The sequence below is a fragment of the Battus philenor genome, unplaced genomic scaffold (genome assembly GCF_028537555.1).
Source record: "Battus philenor isolate CCGP_79_NKW_IND1 unplaced genomic scaffold, ilBatPhil1.0.hap1 SCAF_17, whole genome shotgun sequence".
Lineage (NCBI taxonomy): Eukaryota > Metazoa > Arthropoda > Insecta > Lepidoptera > Papilionidae > Battus > Battus philenor.
This window is the reverse complement of record NW_027181679.1, coordinates 11,058,676-11,082,531: the sequence shown is the minus strand read 5'-3', so window position 1 is coordinate 11,082,531 and position 23,856 is coordinate 11,058,676. Positions and strand designations below refer to the sequence as shown.

At 33.9% G+C, this 23,856-nt stretch overlaps 3 protein-coding genes across 4 annotated transcripts in view; 2 read left to right on the top strand and 1 right to left on the bottom strand.

Moving 5' to 3' along the window:
- KrT95D (phosphofurin acidic cluster sorting protein KrT95D) overlaps window positions 1-17,967 on the top strand; it is a 172,990-nt gene extending 155,023 nt beyond the window's left edge. For both annotated transcript variants that reach the window (XM_068763140.1, XM_068763139.1), the window contains 12 exons: window positions 1,188-1,341; window positions 3,102-3,182; window positions 4,767-4,894; window positions 5,930-6,085; window positions 6,597-6,793; window positions 8,080-8,219; window positions 10,061-10,205; window positions 10,997-11,111; window positions 11,422-11,598; window positions 11,859-11,988; window positions 12,169-12,288; window positions 12,822-17,967. In XM_068763140.1, coding sequence (XP_068619241.1) covers window positions 1,188-1,341; window positions 3,102-3,182; window positions 4,767-4,894; window positions 5,930-6,085; window positions 6,597-6,793; window positions 8,080-8,219; window positions 10,061-10,205; window positions 10,997-11,111; window positions 11,422-11,598; window positions 11,859-11,988; window positions 12,169-12,288; window positions 12,822-12,946 — 1,668 coding nt within the window. In that variant the 3' untranslated portion in view covers window positions 12,947-17,967. The remainder of the gene's footprint in view (window positions 1-1,187; window positions 1,342-3,101; window positions 3,183-4,766; window positions 4,895-5,929; window positions 6,086-6,596; window positions 6,794-8,079; window positions 8,220-10,060; window positions 10,206-10,996; window positions 11,112-11,421; window positions 11,599-11,858; window positions 11,989-12,168; window positions 12,289-12,821) is intronic.
- On the bottom strand, window positions 17,849-20,217 carry LOC137919920 (actin maturation protease). Its single transcript, XM_068763141.1, has 2 exons — window positions 19,653-20,217; window positions 17,849-18,758 (listed from the first exon to the last, which is right to left on the bottom strand). Exons 1-2 carry the CDS (start codon window positions 20,138-20,140, stop codon window positions 18,437-18,439), a joined length of 810 nt encoding a protein of 269 aa, XP_068619242.1. The 5' UTR covers window positions 20,141-20,217; the 3' UTR covers window positions 17,849-18,436.
- A 624-nt stretch (window positions 20,218-20,841) lies between these two features.
- LOC137919699 (uncharacterized) lies at window positions 20,842-22,763 on the top strand. Its single transcript, XM_068762851.1, has 2 exons — window positions 20,842-21,123; window positions 21,993-22,763. The coding sequence occupies exons 1-2, from the start codon at window positions 21,021-21,023 to the stop codon at window positions 22,676-22,678; spliced, it is 789 nt and encodes a 262-aa protein (XP_068618952.1). The 5' UTR covers window positions 20,842-21,020; the 3' UTR covers window positions 22,679-22,763.
- Window positions 22,764-23,856: the final 1,093 nt, after the last annotated feature.

Here is a 23,856-nt window from a genome sequence, read left to right as displayed (position 1 = left end):
TTAAAGTTTTTAATTAACAAATGTAAGATAAGGGTTGATCGTAGAGGGGTGAAAATTTAGGTTTGTATGTATTTTTGTATGCTGTATCATAATAAAATAAAAACCAAAAAAATTGTCTAAAAAATTAAAAATAAAATTTAGGGGTGGACCACCCTTATCACATAAGGGTATGGAAAATAGATAGTAGCCGATTCTCAGACATACTGAATACGCATGTAAAATTTGGTAAAAATCGGTCAAGCCGTTTCGGAGGAGTTCAAGTTCGAACACCGTGACACGAGAAATTTATATATATGATGGACTTGTATACACACCGGACTGTAATATGCACCAGACTATATTACGCATCCGATTATAACATTCATCGCACTACTACTAGAATATAACACGTAAAGAACGTATAATACTTATTAAAACACCGGAAAAAGACTATAAGATGCACCGGAATATAATACGCACCGAACTATAAAAATCACTAGACTACAATTTGCACCGGACTTAAATATGCTACGGATTATGGAACGCAGCTGGTTTAGTAAAGCAAATGACTGTAATACGCCCGGTTATGTAATAGGCACAGGACTGTAATAGGCACTAGATTTTAAATGGAATCAGGCGTTATTTTGTGGAAGTCCATCCTAAGTAAAAGGACCAATATTAAGCCACTTCCGCACATGCAGTGGTAATCGTGCAATAAAGTGCACCGCCCGCCAGCCCGCTGATAAATGCAAATTACACAACTACCACCGTTAAATCACTCTCCACGGGGAATCTTCAGGAGTTATGTTACACCGATTAGTGCTAAACACAGAGTTTGGCACTTATATTAAGTTTTGCACTCTGTGTTTGGCACTAATCGAACTATAATACGAACTGGACTATAATATGAAACGGAATACAGTACGTAACGGACTATAATACCAACTAGATCAGTATTTACTTTTGTGCCTTTAGTGCCATGCCCCACCTTAGATTCTAAAACTCTTACACCCCCATATGTAACGTATATATTTTTTATACAAAGCGAAAGGGATAAACTGGTGTATAGTTTACTTTCAAATTGCCTCCCTGTAGACCTGGGCTCCACGGTGGAAAACAATGAACTAGATTATAATATATAACGGATTGTGGTACGCACATGATTATAATACTTTTTTTTATTTTTAAATATCTGTTTATATTTTCAGGAGTTGGAGTCATTATCGTGCGGCGAAGGCGAAGACTCCGGTCCCGAGCAAATGGACACGATCAGCATCGGCTCCACACCCAAGCCTTCGCTTCGGCCATTCTTCAGTAGCTCGCGCTCCCTTGCCAACCAGGAGCACCACCGGCACTCCAACGGTAACTGCGGCATATCTGCTATCTCTCACTATATTCCATGACTAATCCAACCTATAGCAAGACACACATCCGTAATTAAAAAATGAATGCATAATTGCACGAAAATCTTAATGATCGACTAATTACTTTGTAATCTGAAAATATATTTACTTCGAAATAACACTGTGCATTAATTACTCCATGAAAGTAAATAAACTCACCTTCACTCATCAATATATATAACCTAATAAACCAAAAGCTACACTTCTAATGTCAGAGAAAAATGTAATTCTTTTAAGTTTATAATATTTCTTACAGATTATACAGGTAAATTACATAGATTATATAAATTATAAGTATATATAAGAAGCTTTTATTTTGTTAGTAAAATGGTAATTATAGTTTAAATGATATATACGGTGTCCCATATATCAACGTCAAATCGGAATCGGTTTATAGAGTAGGCAGAGACTAGCTCCAGAAAATTAATATCATAATTTATTTATAAAATTAATGCCATTCAAAAAACTCAATAAATCTTTTTTACCCTGTGTGAACAAACCTTCATTTTTAATTTTATCTTCCCTTTTACGTAAGTGTGAATAACTTTTATACAGAGTAATCGGTTAAAAGTATCAAAGCTTAACAAGTATGTATATTACACATTAATTAACAGCTCATTTGCTTCCAATTAATGTACGATGTATCCTATCTAAAAATCACTGCTTTCAGAAATAATAAACAATGTAATGATAAAACAGTACGAAAAAGCATTTTCAGAATTAAGATTGCCAGATGTTGTTAAAAATAAAAATTGTACATTATCTGTCCCTCCAGACTTTGTACTGGCAGAAGTTACTGTCCCTTCACATACCAAGAGAAAAAAAAATATGTAACATGTTTCACTGCTCTATCATTCGATTTTAGCTTGTTGATTTATGGGGATTCTGTAAAAATATTTTTATAGGAAAATAAGTTATCTGTATTGGACAGGTTTGTCTCTGCCTGTCAGTTCAACTATAGAATAAATATGTAACTATAATACACAAATAGCCTAGGCATCAAATTGCAACTGATAAGAGTGCGTGGTACGAATGCTTTTCTTTTAATTTGCGTAGTTATTCCTAAGGCATTGAGTATTGTATATGTCAAGTTTGTCATATATGTATGTAACAGTACGACATATGTATAATGTATTCTATATGTTTTGTTTTTGTTGTGTAACGCTGTGTGTATAGAGTAGATTACATGAGCGAGACGGGAGAGGGTTTTGTTTATTGGTCCTTCGAGTCAGATGCCTTAATCCCATAGGCCTCCCCAATTGATTTCCAAGAGGACCGGTTAAAAGTCCTGCTTCCAGTGTCCTACGACGTTATTAACAAAGTCGTCTGTTGACTCCTTGAGTGAACTTCCTACATCATTCATCATTCTGCGCGATATATGACCAGCACAGTGTCTCTTCAACTTGCCAATTCGCTAGGGTATTTCGGTTACTTTTGTTCATCTATGGATACCTTTATTACGTTCTTCTGATCTCTATTTTTTTATAAAACTAAATTCTCTTTATAATCATAAACTATTTATTTGTAAATATCTATCAACAAGAGATCCATTAAGAACCTTTTTTCTGATTTAATTACATCTTAAAGTATATTTAACTCGAATATTATAAATTAGTATTGAAGGACCAAACTGCAAAGAGAACTATCTCTTTTCCATTTTCCCATCAACGAAACCCTCTCCCATCTCGCTCGCACGTAACGTGTGCGGCGCATGCGCAGTGACGCGGCACGCCAGTCTCGCATCGGCCGCCGAGCTGACAACACCGCGTGAGAAACTGCTGGCAACACACCCGCTTACAGGTACAGCATAGGGCTCTGCCCCGCATGAACTTGATTAACAAATGATAAAACGTGGTGTATCTTAAAAAGATATCAATCTATTGTGTTACATTATTCAAGATAATAGGACAAAATTTTTAAAAAGTGAACAAATTCTCCAAGGGTGTATGTATTATAATAAAGTTTCACAACATATCACAGAATCTTCTTAATGTGACACCTAAAATTAAAAGAATATTTTATTAAATATATCTTAACAGAACATTCAAAAGTTTTTAGGTGATCGATATATATGGAACTTTGATTGTTGACATAATAATTTATACATCAAGCATTCTTAAATTTCAATAAAAAGAGAGACTGTTGAGTTTATGGCCGACCCTTCTCAGCATTCCGAGCTGGTGGTTGCTTAACCAACTGTCTGCGCTGACCTTTTATATATCGTTAAAAATAATTGACCATACCAAATTGCTTATAAATGTCTTCTAGAGTCTCTACTCTCTATATTTTGAATTTGAATAGATATTGTACACTGTTATTTATAGGCCAGCAAACAATAATAAAATCTTAATCATTTTGTGTTATATCCGATAGAAATGAAACACATAACCTAAGCCACGTTTCATCATTGTTTTCAGTTTATCTTACACAGGATTGTATACATATGACAATTCTGTGTATTTACACTTATTATATGTAATAACACACTTAAATAGTTTTATCAATCCTTAGTATAAATCTCGCTTATGTCTGTCATTTTTAGTTTCATTTCCTCACTATAGAAAGCATGTTTTCATAAAGCACGTTATATATTTATTGTAAAAAATTTGTTTGAATAACAATAAATAATTATTTTTAATTTGATAATACAACGCCATCTGTATGAATATTTGTGGCACCCATCAATATTTAGCTTCAGTCAACTAGGAGCATATGTAAGCATATTTTGAAACATTTTCTTTCTATCCAGATATTTCCAGTAATTTTTTTATGGTATCGATCTTGGCGTGTAATTGAAAGCAAGGCTATCTACGCGATAAACATTTTCTTGCTTAATGTCTCTTTCACAAGATTATTTGTTTAAGAAATTCTTCAATTTTTTTTATAACCTACTTCTAAAATTTTGCTGGTTCCTGTGGACCCCCTGCAGCTACATTCCTACCATATTCCTAAAAAACTAAAGAAATTTGCGTCGTGACTGAATTTCAACGTCGAGTTAAAATTTCACAAGAAAAAATGAGCTTTTGGCAATTTGCTTGACACGCACTGAACATAGAATATAACATAGTTTTAACAATAATCAGTCGCTGAGCGTCTTAAAATATTATCTGCCTACATTAATAGGTGAATTGATGGTAAAATTTTAGTTCTTCACTATCCAAAGCAGGTAAATTTTTGTGTAACCTCACTTACAATTTCAGAACGCCCAATTGTTTTAAGCTTACTTTGTCCACGGGAGATTATATCAAAGTGTCGTTGTGAACCTCTGGGGGTCCACCTGGAACAATTTGGCAAACTTTTATAGTATATAATGCTTCCACAGAAACAGTCACGAGATGCACTATACCTGCTATACTGGTTTATGTTATGTTTGTACGCGTGCAGAATCGGAAGCGCTGCGCAGTTCTGCAGGCGACGAACGTGGTAGCGAAGGCAACAGCGACGGCGATGCGACCCTTGACGCGCCTGTCTCCGGAGCCTCGGTGTCCAGCTCACCGCCCAATGAGATCAAGGTGAGATCCAGAAATACGTATACCGTTACATATATACAATGCGATTAAAATAAGAATAGGACGGGCTCTCGACTAACTTCACTCATATAAGTACGGTCAGCATTAAATATATAAAATAAAAAAATAATAATAGTTGTTTTTGTTGATTGTTTAATTTGTTCTACAATGAGCAAAAGAGGTATTGTTTTACATCGGCAAGCTCGAGAGATTATCAGCAATGTTGATAAGTACTTCGAGGAAGAGAAAAAACGTGCCATTATGTTGTTGGACCAGTTAAAACAAGCAAGAATTATACCAGGGCCAGATGGCAATATTCATATATCGCGTGATGTACTTGGAAGTTTCATTAAGCATTTGGAAACTGCTTCGAAGGTTACCGAGCAAGTGACTTTAGCCACTGGTATTATTTTTTAACATTGCTTTTTTTGCACACTATACCAAGTTCCCGTTGTGACGTCACAACATGGCACTAGGCCGGTCCTATTCTTATTTTAATCGCATTGTACATCCAACCATAACCGAAATGGTGGTTGAATACACATCGCTATGCTTATCACCCCGCCTACGACCGTCCGCTACTTAACTATAATGTATTATGACGTCACATGTTAATGTGGCTGCTACCTCTGCGGTTTGCCAGGCGCTCACTTACTACCGGTTCCTCTTCTCAGGCGAAATTCCTCACGGTCGCTCTGGTTGTTACGCTGTAAACAATTGAGTTAATTTTGGTGCCTTATATAGAAATGTATTTGAGTCTGTTTTTATTCTTCACTAGTGCTAATTGTACGTGAGAAGTAGGTACATTTTAAAAGCACGATACATGTTCGCATTCGAACTTTCATTAGTATCACATATACATGTCAAATACCTGTTTATTATTTAGAATCGCAGATTTTCTTACAATTGGACCTAAATTTTTTTCATTAGAAGATTTGTTCGTGTATGCAATATATTTTTTTAATAGAATCTGTGTCTGTGCACATTTTTAATGATTAGACATACATTAAGACATATGTAAATGTGATTTGGCGACAGGAGGACAAGCGATCGCGGCTGTTCCGAAGCGCCACCAGCGGGGGAAACCTGACCCCAGCAGCGGCCGCCGCGCGTAAGAAGAACTCGCTCGTGGTGGGCACCGACCGGCCTTTGTCCGCCCACGACCTGCCCGCTCAAAGCCCCACCGCTTTGGAGGTATTCATTATCAATCAGACTTATTTATAACGACCACTTGTGTACGTCATAATGAGAATTCCAAAAGAGCTCAATTTCCCCATAATGGCATCTTTCAACTCGAAGCGCTCTACGCGGTCTACGATTCCGGTGAAATAGCAGCATGACCTGTGCCGAACCTCGACTTATGCTTTGTTACCTTAAAGCAGTTCAAGACTCGCCGTGCCCAACCGCATCGAGCTCACGGAATCTAAAAAAGCAACCAGAAAAGCCGTCAAAATCCGATTCAAAAAAATCTTCATAAGCTTTATGGCGGTTCAAAACTTAAGGAGAACCCACAACTAACTAGGACGATTCTTTTCTGCGGTGACATAGATTATCTTTAGACTTAATAGGAATTTCGTAAAAAAAATTGTTAGGTTTCACTTCTAAAACAGTCAAACACTTTAGTCTTAACCTATACGTAGACCAAGAAAGAACTTCTACGCGTCACTCGAATGGAGCAATTGAATTAATTTATGTCTTCCAATAGCCGCGTCGCAACCTGATGGAGCAGGTGACCCGCGTACTGGGCGAGGAAGGCCCGGTGCCGGAGTGCGTGGCGGTGGCGCCCTCTAGCGCCGCGCTGGCGCTGCAAGCACTCGCAGTGCCGTCCGTCATTGTGGCCCCGCCAGCCGTACCCGATGCGAGGCCGCTGCTTCAAGCGATTTACGCTCGAGCTGCCAAACAGTGAGACACAAAATTAATCACAGCCTACAATAAAAAAGTATGAGGTTTCCGAACGCGCCTTGATCTGAGAAGAATCCACAACAAACCCGGGCGATTTTTTTGTCATTTTACTAATAATACAGTTGTTAGAGCAATTCATTCGCATGTTGTAAATAAACTTAGAAAATCGTTTACATTAAAATTGTATTTATGAACAATTTATTTAAAAATGGTTAATATTAATATAATAGTAATAAAATTAATGTATTAATGGAATACATTGCAGAAAAGGACAAAGTTGCCCACAAATTTATTTGAACGCGAATTTTATTGAGCCTTAGCTATAAAAAACTTCGATCAACACACTAATTAAATAAATTTAAATACACGTTTCCTAACAATATCGTCACATAAAACAGTGCATAGAAAGCTGATAGCTGAAAATATTTACACGTACCCTTTTTTAATTTTAATATTCTGACAGTTAACAAGTTTCTAGCTTTAAGTTATTCTTTTAATGTTATGATAAGGGTACATTGAGTAGTTTCAAGCGTACAATGGCTTAACGAGACACGGTGAGGGTAGGCAGAAGGTTTTTCTACGATATCGAATAGCGTAAGACGTTCATTGACAATGTGGACAGACGACCTTGTAAAAGTCTTCTTAAAAGGCTGGATGTAAACCGGTTTTAATGTAAATATATGTAAATCCCGCGTATAGCACTCTCCACGGCTCCGTATCTTACTAATAGGCCCCGTTGAAACATAACATTCGAAAACTTTTATCTTAAAGCATATACACATAAGATATATTAAATGAGATGTTTCGTAGTTTACTGTACATTGCTGGGAGACAAATTGATTTTCTTGGATCTATTGAGGGCTATGTTCATCCGTGAACGTCCTTCAGATGAAATGAGGATATTATGTGTTGTAAGAAAAGGACCAATATTTAGCCACTTCCGCACATGCAAGTAAGAGATGTTACTTTACCAGCAAACTCGTTTTTCCTATCTCTGGATGTAGATAGTCATTTTACTAATGTCCCTTATCAAGAGAGCTTATTATATTATTATCAGATCTATTAGAGAAAAGAGCACTGCAAATGTGCAACGGTAGTTATTATAAACAAAGAGAGAGATTGGCTATGGGATCTCCGTTATCTCCTTTGATGGCGGAGATCTTCATGGACAACTATGAAAAAAAAAACACGTGCGGAAGTGGCTAAATATTGGTCCTTTTCTTACTTAGGATGGACTTCCGCGAGGTAACGCCTGATTCCATTAAATATTATGTGTTGTGTCGCAGAAGCTCTCGTCGCGCGTGCGTGCGTGTGTGCGTGTGCGGCGGGGAGGCGGCGTGTGCAGCCGCGCTGCGTGCCCACGCCGAGCTGGCAGCGCGTCGCCCACACGACGCGCCGAACCTGCGGTTCTACATCGTACCCATAGGTAGGCTTACCATAATTACGAAGAGCCAAACCGGGACGCAGAAGAGAAAGAGGCTCATTTTCATTTTGCTTTTCGCTTAATTTGTGTTTTTCATATTTGAAAAGCAATCAAAATTATTATGAATTAACAAAAACAACACTAAAAATTTGCGAGGTTGTATAATTCACCCACGCTTGCTTTATATTTTTCACTATAGTGCACTTTTTTCAGATACGTTTTGTCGTGCTGATTTTGTCATAAAATTCACTGCATGACATGTTCAAATTGAGTTTGCACGTAAGCAAAGCTTCCACAACACATTATTCCATCCTCGCCCGATCGTCAGACTACATTTTTACTATCTATGAAAAAATTCTTTCCACTGTCGCTGAAGTCCCGGGTAGACACAGCAAATTCCACAATTTTTTTTAAATTTGGCACCTTTTGCTCCTTGTGAAAATGGGTGAATAGCTGAAAATTTCTCGGAGCAATTAGCACTATTCATTAGAATTTTGGCGCGGGTGGCACGGGGGAACGATTGGTTGGGGTCTCGGTGATGTTCAAGTTTGACCGGGACGCTAATGTAGACCGGCCGGGACGCCGGGACAGGGTTCCCAAATCGGGATATCCCGGTCAAACCGGGACGTATGGTAAGCCTACCCATAGGTAAATGCTATTACACTGCCCCATATGTTTTGCGTCACGGTATGACTTTATATAGCTGTATATATTAACACGCAGGGTTACTTCTCACCCATTTATACCGATTATAAATAAAGTTTTGTTGGTGACAAAATCTATAGAAAAATTCTTTCTGCTTACAATAACTCAAACAAATACTACAATCGACTTGGACTAATTGAAAGCTGAAATAGCAGAAAAACGATCAAAATTGGTAAGATAACGATGCGTCTTTTTCCATTACATCGCGACCGCACGTTTTGTTAATCGTAAGGCTAATAACTTCCAGCCAGTCGCATTACAGTAGCAAAAAATAATTAACATTTCAAAGTGATTATACAAGTTGATTAGAAATAAGTGTAATAGATTTAAACCTTTTTGCTGACATATGAGGTACGGATTCACCTTTTTAAGGCTTTTACATCTATAACCAATGTGTATATTATAAAAATCTTTTATGTAAATTACAGCTAAATGGGTTTTAAAGAATAAAGGAGCGTTTCTAAGGTTTTCAAATGGCTGATAGCCGCGGCATGGGTAGGTCTACAACAGGTAGACCTACCCACGCTAGATGTCAACTTGCTGATAACTGTTGGTATTCCCGGAGGTGTTACTGTTAGTGCAGTGGCGTACCAAGAACTTTTGCCGCCCAGGACGATCTCTAGTTTGCCGCCCTTTCTATTATAAGTCAATCAAATAGTGGTTTTTATAAATTAATACACATAAATAAATTATTAAGTTATTTAATCAACATTAATTAATACACAGAGTATTTTTTTAGACATATTTGTATGCACTCGTAAACATATTTATATAATATCTACTGCTAGCATATATATAGCATATATATAATAGCTTTCATACTAGAAAAATCGTGTATAATGCTCTCAAAATTTATATTATTTGTAATTTCTTGTTCTATTGACAATATTGCAAGATTTTATAGTCTTAATTGACTTATTGTAGAACGAAGATAATTTTTTATCAACTTTGAGAAGCTTTTGAAGCTAGCAACAATTTTGAGAAGCTTCTTTCGCAACTAGCGGCACTCATTGAAATTGTTAAAAAAATTCTTAACAAAATTACAATGTTGGGAACAGAATTTTAATTTATTATTCAAGAAAGAAAATAAATATGAAATGAAAATAGTCATTTATAATGTAAAGGAGGTATGAACGCAGGGCCGTGTTCCGTGGCGCGGTACATGGCGACGTCGGACAGCGCGTACGCGGCGCTGTTCGCGACGGACGCGTGGGCGGGGCTGTGCGAGCGCGCCGCCGAACACTCCATGCCCGACATCGCGGAGATGTCCTCTAGGATCGCCAGGTTAGTGTCTCGTCTTACTAGAAGACTTTGAATTACAACCTAAGATATCTCAGTTTTATTATAACTTATATAATACATATTTTAAGTACGTACACACAGTTTGTGATAATTAACTCAGTGTGCGCCTTACGCAAGCAATCTGCAGTCTGAAGACATGGCAGATCGTAGGATGGTCACAATTTGACACTAATCATTAATTCTGAATCTTCTAGTCTAAAATACCGCAATACCTAAAGACAAGGCTCTTTGACCAGTTTGCGCCGGTGATGACATATGGATCTGAGACATGATCGTTTATGATAGATCATAAAATAGGGCTCATCATCACTCAGATAACAACGGACAAGGCTATGCTCGGAGCTTTGCTGCTTGATCAAAACAGAAATGAGGAGGTCCGCAGCTGGATCAAGGATATCAACACAGTTCAAAAAATTGCCTGTCAGAACTGGTAGCGAGTGGGAAACATCGCTAGTGCAATCAAACGTTGGGACCGAAAGACAGGCCGGCATGGGCCAACTACTAAGACGTGAATGTATATAAATATATTTTATAAACTACTTATATATAGCTATATGTAGATGTAGTAAAGGTCGCGCAAAGTTGCCGAATTCGGACAGCTTAAGACCGGTCATTGCAGTGATTTTTGGGGGAGACCAATGCCTAGCAATGGGTCTCTATCATCTAATCTGATAATGATGACTCAACTAATGGGATATTAATTCTGTCAAAACAGTATTAACGTGGTGTTGTCGGTTTCATGAATTGAATAGTTGTCGTTGATTGTACTCCAGGTATTTGAACAGCATCGGCCCGGTGAACAATATCCCGATCGGAGAGGCGATGGTCGCCTACCGGGACAAGTCAGGCGACGAGGACTCCAGCCAGACCTTTGTGCCCTTCATCGCTGTGAGTATACGAGATCTACACGTTTGGTAGGACTGTCACAATGGTAGTTTTCTTGAGAAGAGAAGATAAGATTCGTTAACCTTTAAGATAGCACTGCGTTCCCTATTACAAGGTTGGAAAGAACATTGCTAAAATTTAATCGGCGGCAGCCGGACATTACTATTGTCTCCAAAAGGCAAGAAAAGTCTAGTACTTGTGTACAATAAGTAGAAAATAAAATATGTCAACCAAAATATATAAATATTCAGTATCTGATCTGGACTGTCCTTCGTAGTTTTTAATAATGAACTTTTGATTGTGTCTGTGACAGGAGGTACGCGTAGGCTGCGGCGAGGGTGGTCCTTCTTCGTTGGAACTGGAAGAGGGCGGATCACCTCCGGCGAGGCCCTCTCCTCCCGGCACGCCTGCGCCTTCTGAACCTGTCCCGCCGCACGCGTCTCAGCCGCCCCATCTGCCGCCACAGGAGCTGCAGCTTGACTACTGGCTGGTAAGTATACCCAACCCCATCATCGCACTTGAATCAAATATTACTACACGTAAACAGACCTTGACTCTATCATCGGTTCACCTAGTGGAGGGTAACCCACACACCAGGATCACAAGCGAACCAGGGAGATATCCGGATTTTTCCTGGATATCCCTCTGGATCCGGACCCAGCCTCGGTTTTTTCACGCTGATCGCAGTAAGGGTGTGGGCGGCCGCCCCCAACTGTTCCATGTAAATTACTAATTGCAATTTCTGTACAGGTACCGGGACGTGCGGCAGAGGGCGCTGACGGCAAAGTGACGGTGAAAGCTACTTTCCGCGCGCTCGTCGTCACCCGCCACAACGCGCACCTCAGTATCACTTACCTGACCAAGGAGAAGAAACAGAAGAGTCAGTATACTTCTCTCTCTCTCTCTTTTTTTTTAACAGTTATATCATTTTATTCAATTTAAACGGATGTCAAACCTAATCTCTGCTCAAAACCGCTTAATGCCAGAACAAAATGAAAAGAAAATTGCTGTATAAAAAAATATTTATATATTACAATGAGGAAAAATTATTCAATTACAGTTATGCGTCTGGGGAAGAAGAAGGAAAAATCGGAACCGGAAGTAGGACGGGCGCAGGTAGTGGAAGGAGTCGCTCGTCTTATCTGCTCCGCTAAGGGGTCGCACAACGCTCCATTGAAAGGTATGATTATCTAATTCTCTATTACAAGAGAAACGAAAGAGATAGATATGTCAAATATTGTTTCTTACTTAATTAAATTAAAGCGTTATTATGCATATTAATGTGAATTATTGTTCATAGTTTCATGATTATTTAATTCAGTTTTTACAATCAACTTATACTTTTTAAAATAACACATATTCACACAAACATACTCACAGACACTTCTCTAGGAACAATTTAGAAAACTTTCATGTGTGTATCTATATATTTATATAGACTTTTTATTTTAGTATTTTGTGTGTGTTTGTGTTTTCATTAATTAAATTACCGTAATTATTGTTTGCAATAAATATATATGAATTTTGTTTACAACTTAACAACAGATAAGGCTTTTCCGTAATAACTGAAGGCTGGTGATATGAAATAAATTGAAATTTCGGTAAAAGTATTGAGGATTTTGTTAATGGTACGACGATCCACAATCAACAAATCCTACCTCGACTACGCAACGCTAGTTTTTTAATATTTATTGCAATTATCTTTCTTCTTAGTATTCATCGACGGCACAGAATGGAACGGCGTGAAGTTCTTCCAACTGTCTACGCAATGGCAGACGCACGTGAAGACATTCCCCGTGGCAACGTGCGGTGCCCCACTCGCCCCGCCAGAGACTTAAGCTTCGCTTCCACTGTCGGTATTGTTCCCGCTTTGGCTTGTACTCGGCTGTTGTTTGGCCTCGTAGTGTCGCATCACGGATATATCCGACACTGTCTTCTAGTAACGGATATAGACATCGGAAAATATGACGGCTTTGCATCTGTATCGATGAAGCCAATTATATTCGTCTGCTATCGGAAATATATCCGATAAGGATGACGTTCGACTTCGCCGTAGAACGAGGCTCTTCATATTATTCTATTAACGTCTAAATATGTATTATGTAGAATCCATATGTAGTTACTTAATATTTTACATTTTCGATAACTTTGGCCATGATAGCAAGGCCTGTGTAGTGTCATGTTAAGCGAATTCGATCCCAATAAACAGAGCAGTAAGGTCGTAATTCATTACGTTTGCATGCTATATTTAACGTATACGGTTTAAGATATATCCAAGCTACAAAGGCTCAATAATCACGTTAACTATTTCATCATAGTCGTAGCGTTTAGATAGGTCGTGTATAAGGTGTGCATATTCCATGTACTCAGTATATAGAGGAATAATGGTTCGTGACATTTCCAGTATGTGTGTAAGTTAAGTATTGAAGGTGAAGATAATTTCACGGAGTAATTTTTGGCACATATCAGGTGAACGTAAGCCGGGACGTAGTGAGATGTCATTCGCGTTACATCTTTGTTCGGCTGTTTCAGTTGCAGAAAGATGCCCTTTTTATTTTAGTTCTGAGCTCCAAGTCTTGTTTTAGTATATTAATAATAGTGTATCGTATTGTTAAACTTATGTAAAACTTTATAGGTGTAACAATCATCAACTTAAACTATAAAAACATTTGCAAATTGCATGTGAATAAAATATAATATTGAGTTGGCAAGAAAGTAATCTCTGTTCGCAGATAGCGCTGATTTTATTCTACTGATGCAATTAAAAATTAAAATTTTAAAATTCTTTATACAACATAGGATGGATTACATCTCTTGTTGACGTTGATTCTACCACCGGTTCAGATGAAGTGCCTCAGACTTCAAAACAGAAAAAAAACTCAGCGGAACTATGTATTTTTTTAAATAACTTAAAATTGCATAATTTAATAAACAGAAATAGCTCGCAGGCCAACACATTTATTTTTCGTAATTTTCTTTACAACTGACAGGTTACGTTCGCTTTTAATTTGGTTTGCAATAACCCAATTTTTATTTGGATTATGGCCTCAACATTTAGATGACTAAAGGTCATCCAAAAGAATGGTAGATGGCAGATCAGTCAAATAATAAAAGTTAATTTTTTGAATAGAAAAAAATAAGTTTGTCACACAAAATCCGAAATTACTTTTTTGTCAACCCAATAGTATACAAAAGTAACGTCATTATCATATTGTATATATTCATACTATAAGTGTATGGTCAATGCTTTGTGTGATTGCCAAATAATATTTAAATAAATTGATATTGATGAGAAATATCTAGTGATTCATTCAAGTTCGAGTCAATTTATAACGACTGCAATGCACAAGTCCGCGAATCAAATTAATATATTCAATTTGAAGTTGTCTAGAAAATTTTGACTACAGCATGTAAATTTACAATAATATATCGCATTAAATAAATGCTTTAAATACAAGAAGGTTATGCTTAAAAACGATGACTTTTGAAATTAAATAATAAATTTACTGAAGTGAAATCGTGTAGATACCATGAACAATATAATCATAGATAATAAACTGTTTTGCCGCTAGATATCGACTGTCAAATGTCAAACTCACATTGGATAATTTTATGTTGTGAAACTAGAATATGTGTTCGTAATGAAGCATCGAAAACTTGGTGATACGAAATGATAACATTTATAGAATCGATGTTGTCAATGCAAATATATTTTGTGTCGTTTTATTTTAAATTTTCGGTGTGAACCGTTCATGTCTTGTCAAATTCGTAATAACTCCGAGCCAATAAAAAAGTTTTCATCTCGTAAAACCAACACTGTAATGTTATTTATTGCGTTGTAGGTTACAATGTGAAAACGAATTTTAAATGAAATTTTGTTTATTTTATATTTATCAATTGAAAATCAAATGCGTTGCATATCTTTCAAAATGTTCTTACTTTTTATTTTTTCTTTTCATCTTTTTATTTATTCAGAGTTATATTCAGTTGTTGAACTAACTCTCTTTTGATTTAACTTTAAAAATGTTTCAATAGTTTAAATGAAACCGTATACAAATGTATCACTCAATAATAAAAATAGGTAAAAATGATAATTTTATTAAGCATGCAATGATGGTCCAAAAGGACCTCCAATTGTTTTGGGTTTAAGTTTTCTGGTGAATTATACAAAATATACATGTACCATTTAAAGTTGATACATGTACAGTACAATGTATATTATATCCAACATTTTAGCAGGAAATTGTAACATAGTTGCGTTTATATAATGCATTCAGGTGTCTATAAATCAAAGTCAAGATGAGATGTGGCAGTGGTAACTACATTTTTTCTTATTTTTCCAGTCAATGTGTAAAGGTTTTTTTCCAACAGTAATAGCAATCTGTCATTTGCAGATGGTTACTCATTGTAATGTGAAAGAAAAAAAAAAGTATAAAACCTGCAAACATGCAGTTTTTGAAGGGTTCTGGATGCAAGCAACTTTCAATTGGTCTTATTGAAAATCTATGTGGGTGACCTGTAAGGTGTAGATATCTTATGGCTGAAATTATGATGATAAGTCACTATCTGCTCTTTCACCCGATTTCGGCTTGACATTGATTTATTGCACAAACTGTTTATTATGTAATAGTAACTACCATGTTGGGAATAAAAATCAGGTAAAACATTTCAGCTGTAATTGGTGCAATTCTGGTGCTTACCAGCTGTAACTTTTTTTTTTATTAACAGTGTAGTCTTTTAAGTAATTTAATAATTATATTTCATTATTGATTCCATGACTCTTCAATGTTTTGCAGATGATTTACCTTTTCTTTGTTATATTGCTAGTATGCAGAGCTGTCATTAGTAGAGTTGTGGCTTTTGTCATACATTTAATGTTACCAATTATTAAAAATATTACTTATTGGTGGTGCCTAAACAAGGACTGTGTCGTGGAGTCTTAAAATTTTGGTGTGAATTTTATTTGCCGATGTTCCCAACAAAGGTATTATTCAATTATTCTCTAATAATCATTATATCTACTCTTACTTAAGTAAACTTTAAAATTGAGCTAATGATATGTTATGAAGACTTGTGTATTCAATTTTTAATCTAAATCAATAGATAAATGCATATCTCTGATGAATAGTGAAGGATGCTTATGTGGATTAGTAAAAATCACATTCAATGTCAATATTTTATTGACACATCATGATTTTATGTACTTATTTTTGTATTTTTTTTTACCAAACGTTTCACTGATTTTCATGTTTGTCATTATGGTTATAGATATAAAGGTTTTAAAAGGCTTGAATGTATAGCTAATTTTTCATCAAAAAGCTTTTACAACAATTTACAAACATCTTATACAAAATAAACATTCTGAAATGTTACATTAAGTTATAGTTTGTTTTGTAATATGACAGGTCAATATCTTTTGCCGGTGTACAAAGCCTGCAGGGACAAATAATAAACAAAAAATAATTTTAATATGTAGTAATCTGAATTTTAACAGTTTTTTCTTACTATATTAACATTATGTTGCTTATTTTTAATTTTAACATCTATGATTATTGGATTGGTTAGGCATGTTTATTGACAGCAAAATAGGTATACATTCATCACTTTAAAACTTAAATATTCAATCATTTTGTATAAAAAGATCAAGTTGGTGTCCATAATATAATAAAATAAAATTATTTGATGTTTCATATTTTGATTATTCATTTGTGATTGATACTAATACACAAAAGTATATGTAAAGTGAAATCAATGCATTTCCATTATTATCTATAGTGTATGCTTAATATAGTGATTGTGTAATGGTCGTCTAGTCTTGTTCAATGTGTGCATGCTCAGGAAAACTCGGTTCTTTTTGTGTTAAATGCTGAATGACCCGCAGGACTTCTTAATAATGAAAACATAATTGATAATAAACAACTATAGCATCATTTAATTTTTTCTTATAAATTGAAGTGTTATTCTGTTTAAAACATTTAAACAAAGTGATATATGGCACAAAATCCTGAATATATAATTTCCAATGTTAAAAAAATAATAAAATAAATAAATGTAATGGCATAATTTATCTGTTTTAAACATAATATTAGATTGGTGTGAAATGGTTCTATCATCTGTTTAAAATATTTACTTACATTAACAATATCAAATGGTTTATTTTAATCATTGTGTTTAGTTTAATGATTTGGTGAAGTTGATAATTTAAATTATTTGTATGTAATCTAAGAAACTTCCTAAAGGTTTGTGTCCCGCCATCATTGTTAATGAAAGAATAAGTGCCATTATGGAGGAACTAATGGCAGTTAAAACAAAAAGAAGCTCAAGTTTCCAATAGATATTATCTAGAGGCCTAGCCGACAGTATATTACGACAATGTAATTTGTATATTCATATTGTACTAGAATATTTGTAATGGGATTATAGGAAGATTATAGAAAATATATTTTTGTTTATATAATTTGATCTCATTAATGCTGACTGACATGGCGTTTGTAACTTTTTAATTATAATTTTGATAGCTTATGTTAATCAATTATATGTAATAGAAGCAATGTATTTGAAAATGATATTCAATGCAATAAAAATATTTTTAAATTAAGCTTTGTCATCACAATTTGTAGCAGTGACAAATAATTGAATTAAATGATTTTTATTTAATGAATTATTAACAGAAGTGTTTTAATTTAAATAAAGTTAGTACAAAAATAAACATTTAATTTTCCTTTACTGTATTATCATACTTTATGGAGCCTGAGTTTTAAACCTGGTTTAATAATGTAATTGACCTCCAATTCTTATTTGATGTATCAGATTTTACAAGAAATGGAATTAAAATGATGAGATTTATTATTTTATGATAAGTTGCAATTATGATTTTGTATTTATTGTACAAATAAAATTTTGCATTAAAATACAGTTTTTTATTTAACAACAATAAACTTGTGCTATTGATTATACTTACAGTACCCAGCGATAAATATTGCACATTGACTTTGGAAAGAGACAATCAGCTAATTTCGGCTTCATAGAGCGTTATCTCTATCCCACACTACCTATGTGACTTTTGGTCAGTGCCATTTCGAGCAATGTGTAATATTTATCGCCGGGTAATGTAACCATATAATACATAACTATATACAACAACAATATGAAAAATTTCAATAAAAAATAAACGTTAGATTTATTAATTAAATACCTACGATTTTTAACAATTTCTTCTAATTAATGTAAAAAAGAGAAGTACAAAAAGTATACTTCTAAATAATAAAAGGTAAAAATTTTTACTATTTTGAACACCTACAGCAAATTAAAATACTTAAACATTTCACTTAATGTCTATTAAACATTATAAATTGATCCCTCAATCCATTTTCTCCTCCCATCCCTCCCTCAGGAAGTACATACAATAAGCCATCTTCTGCTTTTTTGGGTGAGAACTCCCATAAATTCATATTACTTCTATGAAGTTCATCCAAAGTCCATGCAGCAAGAAATCTAGATTTTCCATGTCTACATAAGACATAGACATTATTAGGGTCAGAGGTATGTGATTGACCTGGATCCTCTATTATAATAATTCCACAGACTAGAGCCCAATGAGCAGTGTGCCCTTGTCTAAGGCATGGGGAGTGATTGAAATCTGCATCATAACTGTAATGGAATATTGAGTAATTGGCCACAATTTATATATATAAAGGCAAATCTCGATTTAATGTGATAAAGTAATCACCAACTCTGATGAATGAAATGGCAAGGACAATTTTTTGAGCATATAATTTTTTTTTAAAGGTGCAGTAACACTTTGTTTACTTAAATTTACAAAACATATTATTTAATAAGACATGAAGAAAAATAAACATAATATTATTGTAACATTTTATAATTAAAAAAATACATTTGTATTAATAAGACAGGCAGATGCCAAAAAGCAAATGACAGTATGAAATTAAAATTGTTGAGATCTTTGACTCTGTTTTTTTTTTATTATGTTTGCTTGCATTCACAATATTAATTTCTGGGAAAGTTCTTCATAGCATCAAATGTAGTAAAAAAGGAATTGTGGACAAATGTTTTGTATCAAAAGTTGCATGCATTAAGCAAACATCAATAAAAAGTTTCTTCAGTTGTAGCTTGTAATGATCAGGAATCTTATTTTCCGTACACTAGTGTTGTAACTTATTTTCCTCAATTCAGGATTCCTATATAAATCAAAAAAAATAAACATAAAAATTTAATATAATTTAGTTAATTATGCCATGCCAAAAACCAATAATCAATGAAGATATTGTATATTGGAGTATGTATACTATGTATTGGATGTCCTCACAAAAATATCAGTCAGTTAAAAAATACAACAATAAACAAGCTACAGGATTTCGTCATAAATTTTAAAAACTTCTATAAATCTCTTATAATTGTCTAGAAAATTTATTGGTACACATACATACCTACTATTATATTTTAATCAAAAGGAATACCAATGTTTTTATGAATACTATATATTTTCTTAGATGATATTCTAAAGTTAATTATAAAAAAGGATACGGAACTAATAAAATCGCCCCATTCAGCAAATCTTGAATTGTATCTTCACTAAACAGCCCGCCTTTTTTTAATCTGAAAGAAACATTTTCTATTTCTGCTAAGCTAAATGCCTTCTTGATCAATTTAATCATATCTTTGCAACTTAACATTTCGCCATTATTGCTATACCCTTCCATCTTCGTTATATTTAAGAGTTCATCGGGAGAGACGTCTCCCTCTAGGAACATTGATAATGCTACCAAGCCACACGTCGGTCCGATTTGCAATATTGATTCAAAATTTTGGTATTTATATCGGAAAGGTGACTTATTCAAGCAAATTTTATTTTTGGCACATGCCTCCCATAAATGAGTATTCGATGCAGCCCATTCACAAACTTCAGAATATTGAATGGTTTCATTATTAGATCTATTGTTTTCCGAATTTTTTACAGGTGATAATGTGGGTGGTGCAGGAGGAGGAGGTGGCGGTGGCGGTATTGTACACATATTAAACTAAAAACGTAAATGTAATTTTGTACATCTTATTACAACCTTCTTTATAATGTCAAATGTTACTGACTGAATAAGATGACAGTGACGTAATACAGCTGATCGCAAATTAATTTTATTAATGCTAAAAAGTGATGTAACAACCAAGGCGTTCTGTGCATAGGGATAATCTTTTCAAATAACAAATTAAGAAATCCGTTAATTAAAGTTCTAAAATGTGCTCAGCTTCTCGTGCAACATGAGACAGTATTCCTTTTAAGCAATTAGTTATCTATAAAGAGAAACATTCTAAATAAAAAAGTACAACATGTGAAAATGGATTTTATAAGAAAAAAATATTGACTAAAACAAAAATTGGTAATGATATTCGATTCACTGTTTAGATACCTTGAAAAAGTGCTAATAGTTATAAAACAATGAATGGTTTCTATATTAAACCAAAATAATGTTCTAACATATTATGAACACACTATTACATAATGTTGATCTTGCTAATTGTTAGTTTAAATTCTTAACAATAGATTTATGCATAAAATTCCGAATATATGTATATAATATTGTATATATTTTATTTGTTAAGAATTAAAAGTTGAATAAAACTTTTGATTATACAAAATATTAATTTTTCGATTTAATCATTCTCGGTTTAACGATAGTTTCGTCTGTGCCGAACGACATATCTTTCGTTTGCGAAATTGGAGGGCGTGTACCATTCATTGATCTTTAGTTTTTTCGTTCATTCTTCATTCCCCAATTCACAGATGGTGATGATACGCGAAGTGTAAAACTATTTAAACAGCTGTGTTCAATTTGTAGTTTTAAGAAAGAGTGAAAGAATTTTCTATCGTTGATTCGTTTCAAAGTACATTATTTTATTATGTCGGAGCCCAGAAAGAATCATCTTGCTATAGATGGCGGCCAAGGACGAGACGACGACCATGTCGTTGCTTCTTACAAGCCTATACCCGAATCTGATACAGGTAATTTATAAATTTTTTTCTATAACACATGAACGAGAAAAGCTACGTGCTTTTCAGGTTTTTCAGTATTTTTAGGTTATGACACATAAAAATGGCCTTCAATTTTTTTTCTCAACGTACACAGAATATTCATTATTTGTCCTATAAAAATTCGTGATCATGTATGTTTTATACAGTAATACATATTAAAGCATTTTTCTTATCGTTATCGTCGTTATCACTACAGTTGACATTACCTTGTCAATGTATTATACCTAATGTCATGTATTATACTACTATATGAAACGATTTATCTAATATAATTTGTTTCCGTAATTTTCTTAATAATTTTGTAATAAGAAACTTATTCATAAACGTTATAAATTTCTGTTATGGGGCTAAAAGTTTCCATTTTATGACATATTATGTAAGAAATAAAGTGTATTTGAAGCTGAACGTGCGTCGTTACTTATTTTGGTCGGATAATAAAGCGCTTTCATGGTTCGTGTGTAGCTTCAGGCAGCGCCATTTTGTGCTCGATCGCTGACTGATGCAATTTGTTAAAACGTTTCTGTTATTTTGTTTCCTTTCTTATACTTTGAACATAATTAATGTTACTTATATCATATTACATATGTTTGTTTTATATAAATAATCAACAAAATTTCAATGGTTTTACTATTTCAAATGACGATACAGGCACATTATTTTTCTGTTTATAAACCTTTTGTGAATGTCGCATATTACTCGAACTACCTCCAAAATGGACAAGTCTAAGAGATCTGGTTTGAACAGGAAACATATTACTACATGTGAAATTTGAATAACTAATGCGAGATTGTCACCGCAAAAAATTATAAGAGAATGGTGACTGAAGATTTTATTTTCAGCACTCGAAATTGAATACATTGAGGCTGATGGTGAATATATGCAGTTAAATCAAACGGAGGTGATGGACGGTGAAGTTGCCGATGACGCTGACGATCACTGGGATCATAACAGCATTACAGTAATGTTAAATTTATATATAGAGAATATAGATAAATTCAGAAATCCAAAGATTAGAAAGAAAAATTTATGGAGCAATATATCTAACGCGGTAGGCAAAGGTCCCGACTGTTGTAATAAAAAATTTAGAAATTTAAAACAGACATATATAAGATTACTTAAAAAGAAAAATAGAAGCGGTCTAGCAACAGTAAAGTGGCCATATTTTGACAGTTTTGAGGAGATATACTGCGTGGATGGAGAGTACCAGCCTGAGATACAGCAGAAATTACAAGAAGGTTCCAATGAAAGTATAGCTAAAGCTTTATTATCAATTAGTGCTCCTACTAAATTTGAAGATACTCATGAAAATGGAGAGACTTCTGCTGGTCAAAATGAAGAAGTAAGAAGAAGGTTGACTAGAAAAAGGAATGCAGAATTTAGAAAAGCTACATTAGAAATCAGAGATAGGCAGAGAGTGGTGGAGGAGAAATTAGATAGGTTAATAAACATTGTGGAAGAATCAAATAACATACAAAGGGAAAGAAATAAATTGTTCCAAGATTTTCTAGAGAAACTCAATCAATAATGAGCTTATTAATAAATTAATGACTAATAGGAAATTGTATTATGAAATTTATTATTATGTATGAAATGAAATGAATTGACAATTAATTATCTTAATCAGTGTAAATAGTATTATAATAAATATTTTTCTATGAAACATTTTTCTTTCACCTTACATCATAAGTAATTTATAATTGATATTAAAATGCTAGTTTAATGTAATTAACATGTAGGAACTTTATTGCAAATGTAAATGATGAACTGAACAGATTGTACAGTCAATATTAATGAAATGAATGAAATAATGTGTCTTATATGGAAAATAAAAATATTTAATAAGTAATACTGAAATAAAAGATATCAATATCACTTTATAGTACAGAAAACCAATTGTCGCAATTTTTTTTTTAATTTGATAAGAAAAACAGTCAAGGTACTGTACTTACCGTGAAGAATCAAAATTGTAACTGTTATATAATCTTCTATACTGATCTAACATATATGTCTTATGTATTGAGGTTCAATTGGTGTGATGGTCAGGGCTGTAACAAAACCAATATTGTTTTCATTTATTAATAATCATTATAATTCATTTACTGTCTTACAAACCCACTTAAAGTGGTTGCCAATAACTTCAAGCAACATAGTGCACTGACAAATAGTAAACAGTAAATAAATTTTGTATTAAGTAATTTGAATATTAGAAACGCTTTATCTTTCCATATTATCCTTATGATATTTAGTTAGTTTTTGGTATTCTGAAACCATTGATAGGGTGTACCATAAATTAATTGACTATATAAATAAATATAAATGAGCGCCTTTAGAGCTTTTATTACATCTATAACCAATCACTATGTATAGTGCCAGAAAGTTTCATGTTATACTTTTAAACTTTTACATACATTGGCTTTAAGGTAATATTGTGTTATTTCAACCTCACTTTGTGAAAGGGATAGATAATTGTAGGAAGCCTAAACGAAAAAAGTCTAATAGGCTTAATTGAATATATAACAGTAAACAGGATATATGAGCAGATGTATGTAAATGCATCCTTATTACCACCAACCGTTAAGTTTAATATAATGCCTTTATTGTTATGTATGCATTCATAGAATCATTTTGAATCTGTCATATACTAAAAAGACCTCATTGCAATATAAAATATTTTTATGTCACAGTAAATAATTATATATCTTA

Bases quoted from the DNA above. Each gene is read 5' to 3' on its own strand.
- LOC137919920 (XM_068763141.1), bottom strand. From the start codon at position 20,140: ATGTGTACAATACCGCCACCGCCACCTCCTCCTCCTGCACCACCCACA. The intron at 18,759-19,652 runs GTATCCTTTTTT...ATTCCATTACAG, and splicing joins GGGGCGATTTTATTAGTTCC to TTATGATGCAGATTTCAATC.
- LOC137919699 (XM_068762851.1), top strand. From the start codon at position 21,021: ATGTCGGAGCCCAGAAAGAATCATCTTGCTATAGATGGCGGCCAAGGA. The intron at 21,124-21,992 runs GTAATTTATAAA...TTTTATTTTCAG, and splicing joins TATACCCGAATCTGATACAG to CACTCGAAATTGAATACATT.